Source organism: Schistocerca nitens, chromosome 2 (genome assembly GCF_023898315.1).
Source record: "Schistocerca nitens isolate TAMUIC-IGC-003100 chromosome 2, iqSchNite1.1, whole genome shotgun sequence".
NCBI lineage: Eukaryota > Metazoa > Arthropoda > Insecta > Orthoptera > Acrididae > Schistocerca > Schistocerca nitens.
The window spans coordinates 542,846,074-542,861,737 of NC_064615.1; the positions used below are offsets into that span (position 1 = coordinate 542,846,074).

Genomic DNA, 15,664 nt, shown 5'->3' on the forward strand with positions numbered 1-15,664 from the left:
TTTACCATACGACGTTCGAGGTAAGAACAACATTACTTATTTACCGCATTTATAGATATAAATAATTATGTGCATATAGTTAGTCGTTCACAGCCCATTTTATTTCAAAATTTCATAATTTTAATTTTTTGTGAATTAATTGCGACTGTTATGAAGTTACATTGCGCAAGTTAACTGACATTGTGTAGCGAGTAAGTAACATGGTACATCGTTGTTACATTGTTTGAAATTTTTACTGAAGGGTGCACATTTTCACTTAATATTATTTGTGAGCTGTTATTAATCTAATATACGCAATTTACCCAGGTAATTATAGCCAGCTCTGTATTAAGGTAAAGGTAGAAAATATATAAAAAAGTAATCTGAGAAACATAATCAGGTGGAATCATACGCTGAAGCTAGCGAATTCGTTGATGCGGGTATCACAAATATTATCGCTCCAGGGGCGTGAAATGGAATAAAAGGTTGAGAGTGAATAAATTGGCTAGTCATACTCAATACCCATTTACGGCATTATGTCGAAGTTTACAGGCAATGATGAAAACGAATTTTAAACTCTTATCATTATAGCAACACAAAATGTCATCTAAACAGACAAAAATTACAACAGGATGACCTAACAACTGAAATCGCATACCATGGCAATCCCGAGGCCATACGAAAATTAACGGGTGAAAATGTTTATATAAAAGGATACGTTCGGGAGGTAAATGGAAAAGCGGATAAGTTCACTTTTGAAAAAGACGTTAAGTTAAAGAAATAGTTTGAACGATGGAGGGAAAGTATAAGATAAAGAAACAGTTTGACCCACACAGGGAAAGTTATTCAAAGCACTTGTAATAGTTGATTTTGTATCTGGACCCCAAATGAATGAAAAACTGTATTAAGAATTACAGGCTGTTGTCCAGAGGTCTTCCTCTGATCGCATACAGTCTTCGTTGACAACACAGTAATTCGTGAGAAATATGTCACCTTTTTCCAACGCCTTTCTGAGAGTTGGTCTTCATTCCTTACAAATTAACATTGTAAGTGTAGACCAGATGTGGCATGAATTCAGAGAAATAGTTTCGAGAGCAATTGAAAAATTCGTACCAAATAAATTAACAAACAACGGTGCTGATCTCGCTTGGTACATAATACGAATTAGAGCCCTGTTGCAACAACGATAAAAGCATGCCAAATTCAAACGAACGGAAGATTTCCAACATTGGCCATCTTTTACAGAAGCTCCTAACTATGGGCCTCTGCAGCCAACAACTCATGCATGTTCCAGAGTTAACAGCATCAGCGTCTACGAGTGAAATGGGAATGTGACAATCGGCACTGGACGCTGGCGCAGTGGCAGAGGGTTGCATGGTCTGATGAATCGCGATACCCTCCATCATGTTGTTTTAAGTACACGAATCTGTCGTCTTCGAGAGGACCAGCTCCTTGAAATTTGTACTGTGGGCTGGAGACCAGTGTGGCGGTTCCATTATGTTGGGGAATATTCACGTGGGCATCCATGGGTACAGTGGAGATCGTGCACGGCACCATAATGGCCAAGGAGTAGCCAGACTGGTTGCAGACCATGGTCAGTCCTTCATGACGATCATGTTTTACAACAGCAATGGCACATTTCAACAAGATAACGCGCCATGTCACAAGGCTAGGAGTTTGATGTAGTGGTTTCAGGAACGCTGTGGCGAGTTCAAGTTGAAGTGCTGGCCCACTGACTCGCCAGGTCTGAACCCAATGGAACATGTCGGGGATGTGATTGAACATAGCGTCAGAAGTCATGCTCCCTTCGCCAGAATTTACAGGCATTAGGTGACTTGTATGCGCAGATGTGGTGCCAACTCCCTCCAGTTACTTACAAACGCCTTAATGCTTGCATGCCATGAAACGTAACAATTGTTATCCATGCAAAAGTTGGACATACCGGCTATTAGTTGGGTGGTCATAATATTGTGGTTGATCAGTGTATGGTGTGCGATACTGTAGTTTTCATGGAAAAGTTTAATGGAAACTCTGTGATACTGTTAGATTCGTGTTATAGTGTTATGCACCATTTGAAAAAAGGGAATATTTACAGACAATCATTCTATACCAAACAAAATTTGTGTGCTATGTTTCTAAATTTCTTTGCGCAATCCTCATATATACTGCGTTGTTGTGAATATTGTAACCCGAAGGTTTTTACAGAGAGGCAATCAGCAGCAGAAGTTCTTTTGCTTCCTTGACAAACAAGGGGCAACATTTTTCCATGAGGCTTATCTGCCTATAAGTGGTTGGACTGACATCTTAATAGGTAGGCTATATTTACATCTATATCGATATATCTCGCAAGCCTTGGCAGAGGATATTCCTGTACCACTACTAGACATTTCCTTTCCTATTCCACTTGGAAATACAGCGAGAGAGAAAAAGACCGCTATAAACGTCTATAGGATCGTTAATATCTCATAGATTGATTTATGGTCGTTACGTGAGATAGGGACCTATATGTTGGTAGAAGTAGAATCCTTTTGTAGTCAGCTTCGAATATCAGTTCTCCATAGTGTTACCTGAAAAGAGTACCTCATGGAGAGTCTGTTCCAGGGTGTAATTGCAAGACACACCTGCTTATCATGCAGTGTGCCATGGGCAGAGGACAAGAGTCGTCATGACGAATTATTCGACTGGAAGCCGTGGCTTAATCTCGAGCAACAGACGGGTGCAAGGAAAGAATCCAGCTAGTCGGCTCTTGGGCGCAATTTTGGGGTCAGATCCTGGCTGCGGGGCTCATAGCGCCCTCTGGATAGCTGAATAGCGATCTAGCAATTACTCTGATTGTGCAGCGACAGAAGCTGTTATGTGTGGTGTGTGTACTGTCCGATTTTTACATGAAATGTTGAGAAGATTCAGTAAGATAAGTTTTTGCGTTAGACGATTGTTCCCCAGTGTACATTGATGGATTGCCATCTGGGACTTCACAGTGACGGCCTCTGTAATCATTGCACCCGCTGCAGCCGACATGTGAATACCTTGGAGAGGCGGCTGCAACGTCTGGCACGGCTCGTGTGGCCGTGGCTCCTGACACTCCTGCAGTCTGGTGACACTGCATTCGTCATTAACACGAGTGTGTGCAAACAGAATGCTTTTTTTTTTTGCAAGATACGTTAACTAGAAACATTGTGGTAGTGGTGCACTTTGGTTCTCAAATATCAATCCTTACAACGCAATGAATATATTCAGCATTTGTTACTTTGCGGCAGTTTCACGTGCGAACTGCGAGTGATGAAGGGTGCTTGTGTATTCACACGTTACATATTTAAAAAGAGTCTCACCGCAACTTCTCCGTATACCTTCAGCAACAGGGAAATTCTAGCACAGGCTTGGAAAACCGTTACGTCTAGCTATCGGGGGAGGAGTTGTTGGAAGAGAGGAAGTAAGAAAGGAGATAAAATTGTCTCTAAGATGGTTGGCTTGTATGCACACTTTTGTATGAACACATGTGCAGGTAAATCGTCTCTGTCCTGGAGACTTATTTTACTCTTAGTTATTGTAGTAGTTGTGTTATTACAATGATTTTTCATAAATATTAGCGCATATGTTGCATTATGACATGTTGTTTACAAGTGACGGTTTTTTATTACAATTTCGATAAGTAATCAGACCAGTGAAGCATTTTCCAAGACTTGTGGTAGTGTGTATTGGCCTTCTTACACTTCAATAATTGTTTGCTATTCTATCCGTTCTTACCATGCATCTGTGTACAAGTTTCTGAGTAGCTATACAGTTGTAGATCGGTAGGAGGCTACTCTTCAGCACTTCAGTGGTTTTTTGATGTCCTGTCGATCTTACCACGTACGTATGGGCCTGTATACATGTTCCCCAGGCGATATACATTTGTACATCGTTCCGAGGCAATTATTCTGTCACTTCCCCGGCAATTTCGCCTTGTATTGTGGACTAGAATTCACAGCAAAGTGAACGTATACGTGCACTCAATTTGAAATGAGAGAAAATCCGTTTCAAGCATCCTCAGTTGAGCCCATACTCCAAGGTGAGTATCTTAGCTTCATTCAGTCTGTGGTAGTGGAAAAGGACAAATCTGTCTTAAACACTGTATACTGACTGGCCATTAAAAAAAGAAAAAAAAGAAATACATGAGCAGTTCTATTACAGGCGGTATTCTTTATAAGTAGCGTAATACATCCTCAGTCTATCATCCTATATCCTCTTGAAAGGTATTCCGCCTATAATTATTCATTATCAGTTCCTTCCATCTGTTCCATAGAAGGCTGTAGAATGCAGTCCCCAGTTGTATGCTTACAGGTAATACACTTATTAAAATCCTCTGTGTCCATCACCAACATCTTGTTAACTGAACACATATCCCACCAAAATTAAAGACAGTACCTTCCACTGCACCCAGTTTACCGCCCATTCACAAGTGGAGGTGGCAGGGTGTGTTATGTTCAACGGATTCACACATAATGGAAAATGTGAGGCTGTGGTTGAGGGGCTGGGGATTGTGGAGGACAACCCAACCCCCTTTAAAATAAAGTAAACAAATAAACAGGCTATCTTACACCCTCTCTCAGCGCAAAGTGAGTTTTTCCAGCCAATATACTGATTGGAGACAATAGGGGCATGAAATGAAATGATCGTATGGCATTGTTGGCCGGGAGGCCCCTTGCGGGGAAGTTCGGCCGCCGTATCGCAAGTCCTATTTAGTTGACGCCACTTCGGCGACTTGCACGTCAATGATGATGAAATGATGATGATGAACACACAACACCCAGTCATCACGAGGTAGAGAAAATCTCTGACACCGCCGGGAATCGAACCCGGGACCCCGTGCGCAGGAAGCGAGAACGCTACCGCAAGTCCACGAGCTGCGGACAATAGGGGCATGTAAAAGGGTATACAGTAAGTCTGGGGGATTTCCCAAGTGGAGGAAACGGGGAAGAGTGACTGTAAACTGGACTTTGGAGGGATGACAAGAGAAATGTGTCTCTTCCAGAGATTGGGAGAGGAGGAGTGCGAGAGGCATGGGTGGGGGTTTCTCAGTAGGGTGGATAATCCCTGTGGGTCATAATTCAACTCCTGGGGTCCATAAATCAATTAGACTAACAATTGGTTAAGAGGAAGTGGAGGATGATAATTTACCATTGTTTGTATACTTGATCCTAAGTGTATGCAGTTATGCACAAACATAATCGCCCAGGTTTGCCTTATCACATTACCAGCACCAATCACATCTGCGACTTGACTGTCGATGTGAATTACTGTGTGTGTGTGGTGGTTATTGACTTAACTGTACTGGCAATGCAGAGAAAACAGAGAAACATTGTGTAGCTGCATGTTGTTAACATTAACTTTACAATGCTGCTATTGAGCTCATCTGCTGTTTCAAAGGGATTAACATAGAGATAAGGGTGTTACACATTTGCTGCAGTGTAACTTGCGTTTTACCAACGCCATTCGTTTCAGCACAGCCTATGTAAGTTGTGTTGTATTTTTCTGATTCCTTGGCACAACGGTTGCAAGTAACCTCACTGCGACGGACAACTAGGTGACGCCTGTTTCAGATGCAACCAAACTACGCTGAGGCGTCGTAGTCGTGTTTCGGGTGTCAACCTCGCTGTCCAGATGCTGTCATTCACGATAGGCTCTGGAGCATCCGACAACCGTCTCGAGATTCGGTCCTTGGGTCACTGTTATCTGGTCTTCGTCAGTAGAACCACCCATCGACCATCATAGTGCAACATCTCCTAAGTTTTGATATCCATTGTCATATAATATGAACTGTAATCATTCTAAATTTCGTACTTATGAAGCGACTTATTCTTTACTTACACCATCCTACCTGTGTTAGAAAACGATTTAAAAAATAAAGAACGTATGTACAGACATATTTATTCATAAAGATTTTGTAAAACAAAAGTGTTTCAGACGAGTATAAATAGTGCACACCAGAAATTTTATGGCATGCGTTGAATGTCACCTATCAAATGGTTCAAATGGCTCTGAGCACTATGGGACTTAACAGCTGAGGTCATCAGTCCCCTAGAACTTAGAACTACTTAAATCTAACTTACCTAAGACCGGCAGTGACACCTATCCCAAGCTCGTCATACTACATTAAAGCAGCAGGAATCATGTTTCTTTTTCAGTTGCATTCATGAGCTCTTCTGAAATGGTCGTTATTGTGGATTGACATTATTTAAAGCTCAATAAAGTGAACAACTAAATGATATCCTGGGGTGCCCCCTCACAATGCTAAAAAAATCAAACATAGTTTGGCTATGGTTTCTCGTGAGGCCTCTCTACACAAAATTTCAGCGAGTTCTATAATTTTGAGTCCAGACAGCCTCCAGTTTTGGGAACTGTTAGTATCAGGTACTCATACACAGATTTTCAACTTCCTGTTACTCCTGCCGAAAGTTATTCATTACAGTCTAGGAAGTTGGCCAAAATGTATTACGTTAAAGATGCCGCCATGAACAATTTCATTTTGTCAGACTATTTACTATGGAATTTCATTCAGTGTGTTACATACATATGTAATGGACACAATGCGCTTGAGAAGTAGTCCGAAGAAACGTTGCTGCGAGGTCTTAAAATAAGGTGTCCTCTTGTTCCAAAAATCCTCCATAAAAAGATTGGCCACCAGGGGAGACAAAGGACTCCCCATGGCGACACCATCAGATTCTTCGTAAAATTCGTTGTTAAATATAAAATATGTAGAGGAGAGAATGTGCTCAAACAACGCTGTAATGTCTGCACCAAACATATTGCCAATGAGGTGTAGTGAGTCCACCAGAGGCACCTTTGTGAACAGTGAAACCACATCAAGACTGACCAATAAGTCACTACTTTGCAGTTGTAGTGACTGAAGTCGACTGATAAAATCACCAGAATTCTTTATGTGATGTGCACACTTGCCTATCATTGGTTTGAGCAAAGATGCCAAGAATTTTGCTAGGTCGTAGGTGGCTGCTCCAATGTTACTCACAATTGGACGTAATGGCACATTTTCCTTGTGGATCTTAGGCAGTCCATATAGCCTAGGTGGAACTGAACTGTTCGGTTTCAATCTCTTGATAACCTCCTTCGGTAGAGAACTATTTTATAAAAGTTCTGCTGTTTTTCGCACTACTCGGCTCGTGGGATCCTTATCGATTTTGATATACGTTGAATCACACAATAAAACATTGATGTTAATAATATAGTCATCCTTTGGCATGAGGACAGTAGCGTTTCCTTTGTCAGATTTTAAGACTACTGTATCCACATCTGGTCGTAAGTTACGGAGGACTGAGAGCAACTCTTGGTCAGTTAACAAATTTAATTAAGTACACTAGGATACCGTCAAAATCTTTGTTTGTATAGAACGGTGTAATATACGATTGGAAGACCCTCAAAATCTTTGCTTGTATAGAACGGTGTAAGAAAAGATAGTTTTCACGTTTTATTGCTGTTAATATTGTCTGAATTATAGGACGTGTTCTGTTGCGATCTCTAAGAGAAGCTTGATAAGGAGAACTGTATAGTGTAGCTTTACGTTTATGTTGAGTGTTTCTACTCACTGAGGTGTTCTCATTCTGCTGGGTGTGTTGCTGATTGAGAAATCGAGGACCACGTTGTTTCCACGAATACATATGAAAACACGGAGTACACATAGGCAGAGCCCACTATACCTGGGTGTGTGTTATGAAACTGAAATGCGACAAGTTACACACTGTTGCTCACCAACGAATGTTTCGCTTCAACATTCACCTCATCGGCCGATTTAAGTCGACTTTTTCAATAGGTCTGTATTTACTTTGAAATTCATGCGGTTCAATAGGTGTCTGCTTAGTGTGTGGCATTCAACACTCGGCTGTCGAGCAAACGGAAGCTTGCCAGAGGTAACGGTAGTATTGCAAGGGCTCAGGTCGCGATGTTTGCATATCATTTTTTCACAAAAGGGTTGGGGGCCCTCTTGGGAATGCAGTTCACAAAACGTAATCCTAGACTACACACTTAATGAGCTATAATATGAGTCTCTTATGTGCTATAAATATGTCAATAGTAGAACCTGTATGAATTTGAAGCGGGTCTGTCTCGTAGGCTCATTTCTGGAGTTTTAATCATTGGTACATTGTTGTGTATGCTTTTGATTGCTTACAGAAATCTTGTACAATGTGTACTAAAATACTGCACAAGCCTGTAGAATTCATATCAGGTCGTCCTACCAGACGACGTCTAATCCATAGACTACATAAACGGAAGGTGGTGTAAATAGTCAGTGAATTCCAAAAACCTTATCCACGAGTCTCCACTGGCAAATGTTCTGTCAATGACGCCAGATTTTCCGTGGAAAACTTGTCATTCCTATGCACGGATACAACAAAATCTGTGAATGTCTGGCACCCCTTTATGTATCGCCGAAGATACTTTGAGCATGAAATGAGTCATGCCTGCTGGCTGAGATACATACGACCAATAATCCGCCTAGGCTTCATTGATGAATGAAATGGGAAAGACCTCTATATAAGCAATCAATAAAATCCGTGCTTATCCAAACTATATACAAAGTACTGATCTACTATTAGAGTAGCATCTAATATACACTGAGGAAAAAAGTCGCGACACCAGAAAGTATTAACGTAGAGTATTGAAAATTCTTGAATACATTTGACTAGACAACGTACGCAAGTTACTGTCTTCGTACGATCACAGGTTAACGTAAGCGCGAAATAAGCCATTACTGATACGTTAAAAACCGGTGTAACAGCCAGAATGTTGAATGTGAATACGCAAACGTGCATGCATTATCCTCTTGATTCGTTTGTACAGGGACGGTTAATGCTGGCTGTGAATGAATCTGGAGTTGTCGTCTCATGGTGCTCGACTGGAGACGGATCTGGTGGTGGACCAGGTCAAGGCAACATGTCGACACTCTGCAGAGCATGTTATATTGCAATAGTGCTGTGTAGGCTAGCGTTATTCTGTTGGAAATCACCCATGGGATGCTATTCAATAATAGCAAGACAGCAGTGCGAATCAACAGATCGACGTACTAATTTTGATTCAGGCTGCTTGGGATAACCGCGAGAGTGCTCCCGCCATTATACGAAATCGCGGCCATGACAGTGACTCCCGGGATAGGTCCAAGGTGTTTAGCATTCACACAGATTGGTTGTAGGCCCTCAGCGGCCATCATTGTCAGTGATACATAACCAGCTTTCATCAGAAAACATAACAGACATACTTCCTGACCTCCTATTAGCTCTCCATTCATACCACTGATTTCGAAATGTCAGTGGTTTGGGGTGAGAGGGCGTTTAGCTCGGAGCTCGGATTTCACTGCCCAGTGAAAACATATCGTTAAAACGAATGTCGCACTATATTAAATATGGGAACGCTCTATCGATTCGCCACTTTAAATGTGTATATAACTGATCTCCGAAGAGTCGTCAGGAGCATTTTCTCCGGCTTATGCTGATATTTGCAATTACGTTTTTGATTGTTTACTTGGAATCAGCCCAAACAAGTAGTACTCGTCTCTACTTTCATGCGACGCTTAGTGTCGACATAAAGCGTCTGCTTCATTCCCGTTACAGGTAAAATGAGCGTGTAAAAGAATCTAACATGCCCATCTGACAGAGCGCTCACAGATTTAATCTAATCATGTATGTGTTACAGTGTAGAGCCAAAGAACTGGTACACCTGCCCAGTATCATGGAGAGCCCCCCACGGGCACGCAAAAGTGCCTCAACTCGACATGGCATGTCTGAAGTACTGCTGCGTGGAAGTGACACCGTGAAACCTTCAGGGCTGTTCATAAAACCGTAAGAGTACCAGGAGGTTTGGTGGCCAGCGGAAGTGTTTAAACTCAGAGGAGTATTTCCGGAGTCACTCTGTATCAATTCTGGACGTGCAGGGTGTCGCATTGTCCTGCCAGAATTGCCCAAGTCCATCGGAATGCACAATGGACATGAATGGATGCAGGTGATCAGAGAGGATGCTTACGTACGTGGCACCCGTCTCTCGTAAACCTTCCAATGTCAGTATTGACGATCCCAGGCGAAGCGTAAAACTTTGTGCCGTGCAGTCACAAGGGTATGCGAATGCGTCTTCTGCTCCGAAAGCCCTAATCGACGAAGTTTTGTTGAATGGTTCGCACGCTGACACCCGTTCATGGCCCTACACAGAAATCCGCAGCAATTTGCGGATGTGTGGCACATCAGTCACCCTGAAAGATTCTCTTCAGTCGTTGTTGTTCCAGTTTCCGTTTTCCGGCCACCGCGATGTCGGTGATTTTACGTTTTATCGGATTCCTGATATTCATGGTACGTTCGTGAAATGGTTGTACTGGAAAATCCCCACTTCATCGCTACTTCGGAGATGCGGTGTCGCAACGCTCGTGCGCCGTCTATATAACACCGCTTTCAAATTCACTTAAATCTTGATAACCTGCCATTTTAACAGTAGTAACCGATATAATAACTGCACCAGACACTTGTTGTCTTATACAGGCGTTGCTGACCGCAGCGCCGTTTTATGCCTGGTAAGATATGTCTGTGTTTTAATACGCATGCCTACGTCAGTATATGTATTTAAAATCGCACCGCACCTAGATCAAAATGGCTCTGAGCACTACGGGACTTAACAGCGGAGGTCATTAGTCTCCTAGAACTTAGAACTACTTAAACCTAACTAACCTAAGGACATCACACATATCCATGCCCGACACAGGATTCGAACCTGCGACCGTAGCAGTCGCGCGGTTTCGGACTGAAGCGCCTAGAACCACTGGCCCACAACGGCCGGCGCACCTAGATCCTAGGTGTACTATCCTCTGGGTGCAGGGCTCTCATCTTCAAAATGGAAAGCTGTTTATATCGCTAAGTGCATAGTATAAACCATCAGTGGCATCTATACATTTCATTTCCTCAGGATTTGGGACATACTGCATTATCAGAGGCTTCGTTGATGGAAAAAAAACCCCTTCATTTCGAGCCTGTGCGTAAATTGTGTTAAATTAATTTAAAAAAAGCGTTATGAGCTATTTGCAGGAACTCACTTTTTTTACTAAAGCTTTCTCTTCTCACTGCACATTTAACAAGGACTGCCGTAAGACCTGTGTGACATGTCAACTCAGCTAACACTACTTAAACTAACTTACTCTATGGACAACATACACACCCATGCCCGAGGGAGGACTCGAACCTCCGACGGGGCAAGGGAAGCCGCACGGACCGTGACAAGGAGACTCAGACGGCGCAGCTACCCCGCTCGGCTACATCGAATGGGAAGGAAGTGAACGGTGCGGTATGATAACGGTCTTTTTGATCCCGGTTGTTGAAATAGCGTTGGTAATAAATAAGACAGAGCGAACTATAACGCAGCTTCTCTAAAACAAGGAAAGTCAATCTCCTGCATATAGATGCAACCACAGTTCCTGGAACGGAAAATCAGAAAGGAACTGTACGATAAGATTCGGTGATGCCATTGGATGTTTGAACATATATAAATGATAATGTAAGACCGAGAGCAGTAGTATTTCTTACGAGTACAATGAAGGCTCCTCTGTTCTTTGTTGCTGGTAAGTATTGGCAGAATCTATGAATTTTCTTTCACGATACACATTTTTATTACCTCCTTTTTACACGATTTCTGAGACAGTAATTCGCTTGAAGATCTATTTATAGACCATACGAAAAGTTGGTCACTGCCACAATTTCGAGAGATGGTGATATGGAAGGAAAGAAGAAAAAAATTCCTTTGCACGTGGACTATGAAATGCACACCTTAAAAGGCATGAGCACTTGCTCATCTTGACTACTTTGAAACACATCAAGTCTACGTAAGCTGTTGCCATCTCGAATTACCCACAGAATGCACTAAGGTAATGAGTAATCGAATGGGATCACGGTATTTTGTTGTTGTGTAGCAGCACGTACTCCTCATATTCTCATTGGACTAGACAAATGCTTTTTGTGACACGTGTACCTATCGTTCCATAGTACATAGAAACAAGGAATCTAATCCGAAAATCAATGTTTGCTGATAGATCGTAGTGAGTTACTACCTGATCTTTAACAAAAGAGTGTTTACTCCGTGCAACAATGATATAAATGTAAAAGAAAGGGAATGGGATCACGGTATTTTGTTGTTGTGTAGCAGCACGTACTCCTCATATTCTCACTGGACTAGACAAATGCTTTTTGTGACACGTGTACCTATCGTTCCATAGTACATAGAAACAAGGAATCCAATCCGAAAATCAATGTTTGCTGATAGATCGTAGTGAGTTACTACCTGATCGTTAACAAAAGAGTGTTTACTCTGTGCAACAATGATATAAATGTAAAAGAAAGGGAATAAATAAAGTTTTTCTGTAGTTAGCCGTAACTGCGTATGCCAATGTCGTCTACACGAATTTAGATTGCTGAGTAGAAAGGTCGTCATCTACAAAAAGGAGCAATGACTAGCAACGTTCCATAGAAGCTATGCTGTATTACGTAATTCATGATAATGCTGTCTCTTTGAAAATATGTTAAATTGTGACCAGAACATGATACAATTCTTTACTTCGCAAATGATGCCATAGAAACCGTCATTTATGGCAAATGTTATTTGCTAATGCTAATGCTACGTACACATATGCAATAAAGTCCTTTACAGAACGCAACATAAATTCGTTAACTCTCTTTGACTATCAATTAGCCATCATACTTTTGTCAATAAAATATGAATTGCATTTGAATCACTTCTAGTTTGATCTGATTGTATGAACAATTATAGATACTAAGGCTTTTTCTAACAGTGACATTTTATTGAAAATCAGTTGTAACTTTAACTGGATCGAATTTCATTTAACCATTTCTTTTACTTACGACTTTCACGGAAGCTATGGTTTGACAGTAGTACGCTCTTGGTGGTTAACGACCTGGGTCTGGAAAGTCTGCTTTGAAGAATGTGTCTAATAGTTACTATTACGCTGGCGAACCTGTTACGGAGCTTTAAAAATCGCTGGCTAGTTCTTACTTTGCGATGTGTTGCTTCTGATCCGATGTAATGCCTACTACGAAATTCATTATTGGTGGTAGGCTCCTCTTGATTAGTCAGCAGTATGAATAAAATATATGCACACCTCTGTCTTCATTAATTTCAAAATCTTCTTGCGATCGTGTTCTGTGTCTATACACATCCTGACTTACATATATTTTGCCGTCCCACATACGTATTGTAACACCATTTCGATAACAATCTCCATTTGTCAATTGCGAGCTGACACACATGTCTCTACCACACCACAGATGTTCGCAACTCATCTGTGCCCTCTGTTCTAGGACTGTATAAGTTAGCGACAACGATGTTTTTTACTTGAATATATTCTTTACGTTAGTTCAACATAATTTTTCTTGACTCTGACAGCGTATTTACTACAACTACGTGCATAATTATTTCTTATTTATTTATCCGGCATAATCTATATTTTGATGAATTTTAATTAATGACAAAATTCATAAGTAGATGTAGTTACAAGAAATGGATATAAACTCATGAAAGGAAGTAGCTGAAAAATACATGAGACATCGGGTATTACATATGACCTGCATTTGTGAGTCGTCGCTAAAGGATGTGCGCAATATGGTGTTCGCTATTCACCTTTTGTAATAAGAGGCTCCCATTATTCTGGCAAATGCAGAGAAAATATTACAATGTGAATGGTTTTCACAAGCTGTTCACAATACATACTGGTTGAGTTAGGGTTAATGTATGTGCTCCACTTACCCAGAACTATGAATACGGTTTACAGTTTCTGCTACTGCTCAAAGGTCTTACGGCAAGCGGGTTTGAGCCCACTTGTACTGGACATTTCACATGGTTTGATCTAAACTACAACCAATCAAAATATGCAGTACTTTTTCTTTCACACCGATTATATTGTGATCAGTAGTGGCCATGTGACACTTCCTCATCGTACCCTTGACATTATCTTTTCAAGTATCGATTTTGTTCCATTAATAGAGACATGTTTAGTTATATCAGCAATTAGCTACCGAAAAGAGTATCGTGTTGTGGTACAGCACGTCTTAAAACATTCTACACAAATGCCACAAAAATGCGGTAATCTCATGTTATAGCTTTCCTAATATCAGTACATTGGATTTCATGTAGAATTTAGAGACTATCCGACAACAGAGTACCATTACTATCCAGAGGAGACACATTAGCAAGTGGCAGAGTTGTGGCACGAGTCATTTGAAATGTACAATATCTCAGTATTGTCAAGCTAGCAGTCACATTAACATACAGCAGTATTAGAGTGCTAGATGGTAAAGTTGCACCAGCAGCCAGTAGAAAAAGTTGCAATCTGTAATGATGTTCATTGTTTTCTACAGCACTGATCGCAGTTGCGATGGTCCAAGGACAACCAGAAGAGTCGACCACTGTCGCCATCCACAGTGAGGAACAGCCGTCCGCCACCATCCCGGCTGTGAGAACATTGGTGGCGGCGTCGTACGCGGAAGAAGACGAGGATACCATTTGTGTCCAGGCAGACAACAAGTTCTACTTGTATGCCAATTCACTGAAGCTGTATTCTTGCTACCACCTGCTACCGAAGGGTAAGTTACATCCAATAGCACCATTTGCTGTGTATAAGGTAATCACAGACTCTTAAGTACAATACGTTGTGAAGGGTTCCAAAGTGAATGTGAGAATATGAGTTAGTCATACCATAAAGGGAAAGTGGCTACCCTTACCTCACACTTAAACGGCAAATTGTTACCTCCCCGTGAACAATGCAAGATTATGCACTTTACAAAATTGCAACCCACCGACATCCTTCACCAAAACTACGCAGAGCATTTTCCTGCACATATTTAATCCTATTTTTCCACTTATTTGCTAGACTCTTAAATATGCTGCATTTTTTAACTTTCTACAGTGTAGAATCTGAGTTCCATTATTTGAATTATGTTGGATAGCGCGACATGAAGTTCTCCATTGCCTTTGGTTTCAACATTTAGCGAAGAGATATATTAATAGGCAACAGATATTCGTGCTGTGTTGTTTATTTTGACAGTAATTGAGTTGACTGGTTGGCACCTAGGTCTATACACAGTAAAACATTATAAAATGAAAGGCAGGGCGCTCTTTTCACTGTAGCTTGGTGTACATAAACAACACTCGTTATACATTAATGAATAAATAGAAATCTCACTTAGCTCCATCATAAAGTGCTCGCAATTACACACATCGGACACTGTTCTTACTACAGACTGAGTCTTACAGCATGTTTAGGATCATGGACAGGTGCCGTTCATGATCATGTACAACAAAACAACCCCCAGGCAAAAGAAAAAGGAGGTCTGAGTGTGGAAGTAGAACCATACAACGTTAATGAAGTGAGGAACTTAGAAATGCCCAATTGGATCTACTAGAATGGCAGCAGTTATGTGAGAATCCAGCATTCACTGGAAGCAAGGTCAGCATGGAATGTCATCCACACCTCCTGAGCATAACAGGTCGGAAGTACTGCCAGTATCTTGACAATTTGCCTCTTCTTTAACATTTGGCCCTGCTGTTGCCAGACTTCTGTTAACATGGTGTTCAGTATGCGCTTCCAGCAAAGTCAGTGTAGATATATGTTGCCTGAAGAGATTGTCTTCAAATTGTGTGAAAGTTTTATTGT

General features: G+C 41.3%; 1 protein-coding gene across 2 annotated transcripts in view; it reads left to right on the forward strand.

Moving 5' to 3' along the window:
* Nucleotides 1–11,445: 11,445 nt before the first annotated feature.
* LOC126236530 (uncharacterized) overlaps nt 11,446–15,664 on the forward strand; it is a 34,367-nt gene continuing 30,148 nt past the window's right edge. The window contains exons 1-2 of one of the 2 annotated variants that reach the window (XM_049945897.1): nt 11,446–11,563; nt 14,370–14,594. In XM_049945897.1, the coding sequence (XP_049801854.1) occupies nt 11,536–11,563; nt 14,370–14,594 (253 nt within the window). In that variant the 5' untranslated portion in view covers nt 11,446–11,535. The remainder of the gene's footprint in view (nt 11,564–14,369; nt 14,595–15,664) is intronic. The other variant, XM_049945899.1, reaches the window with a different exon arrangement.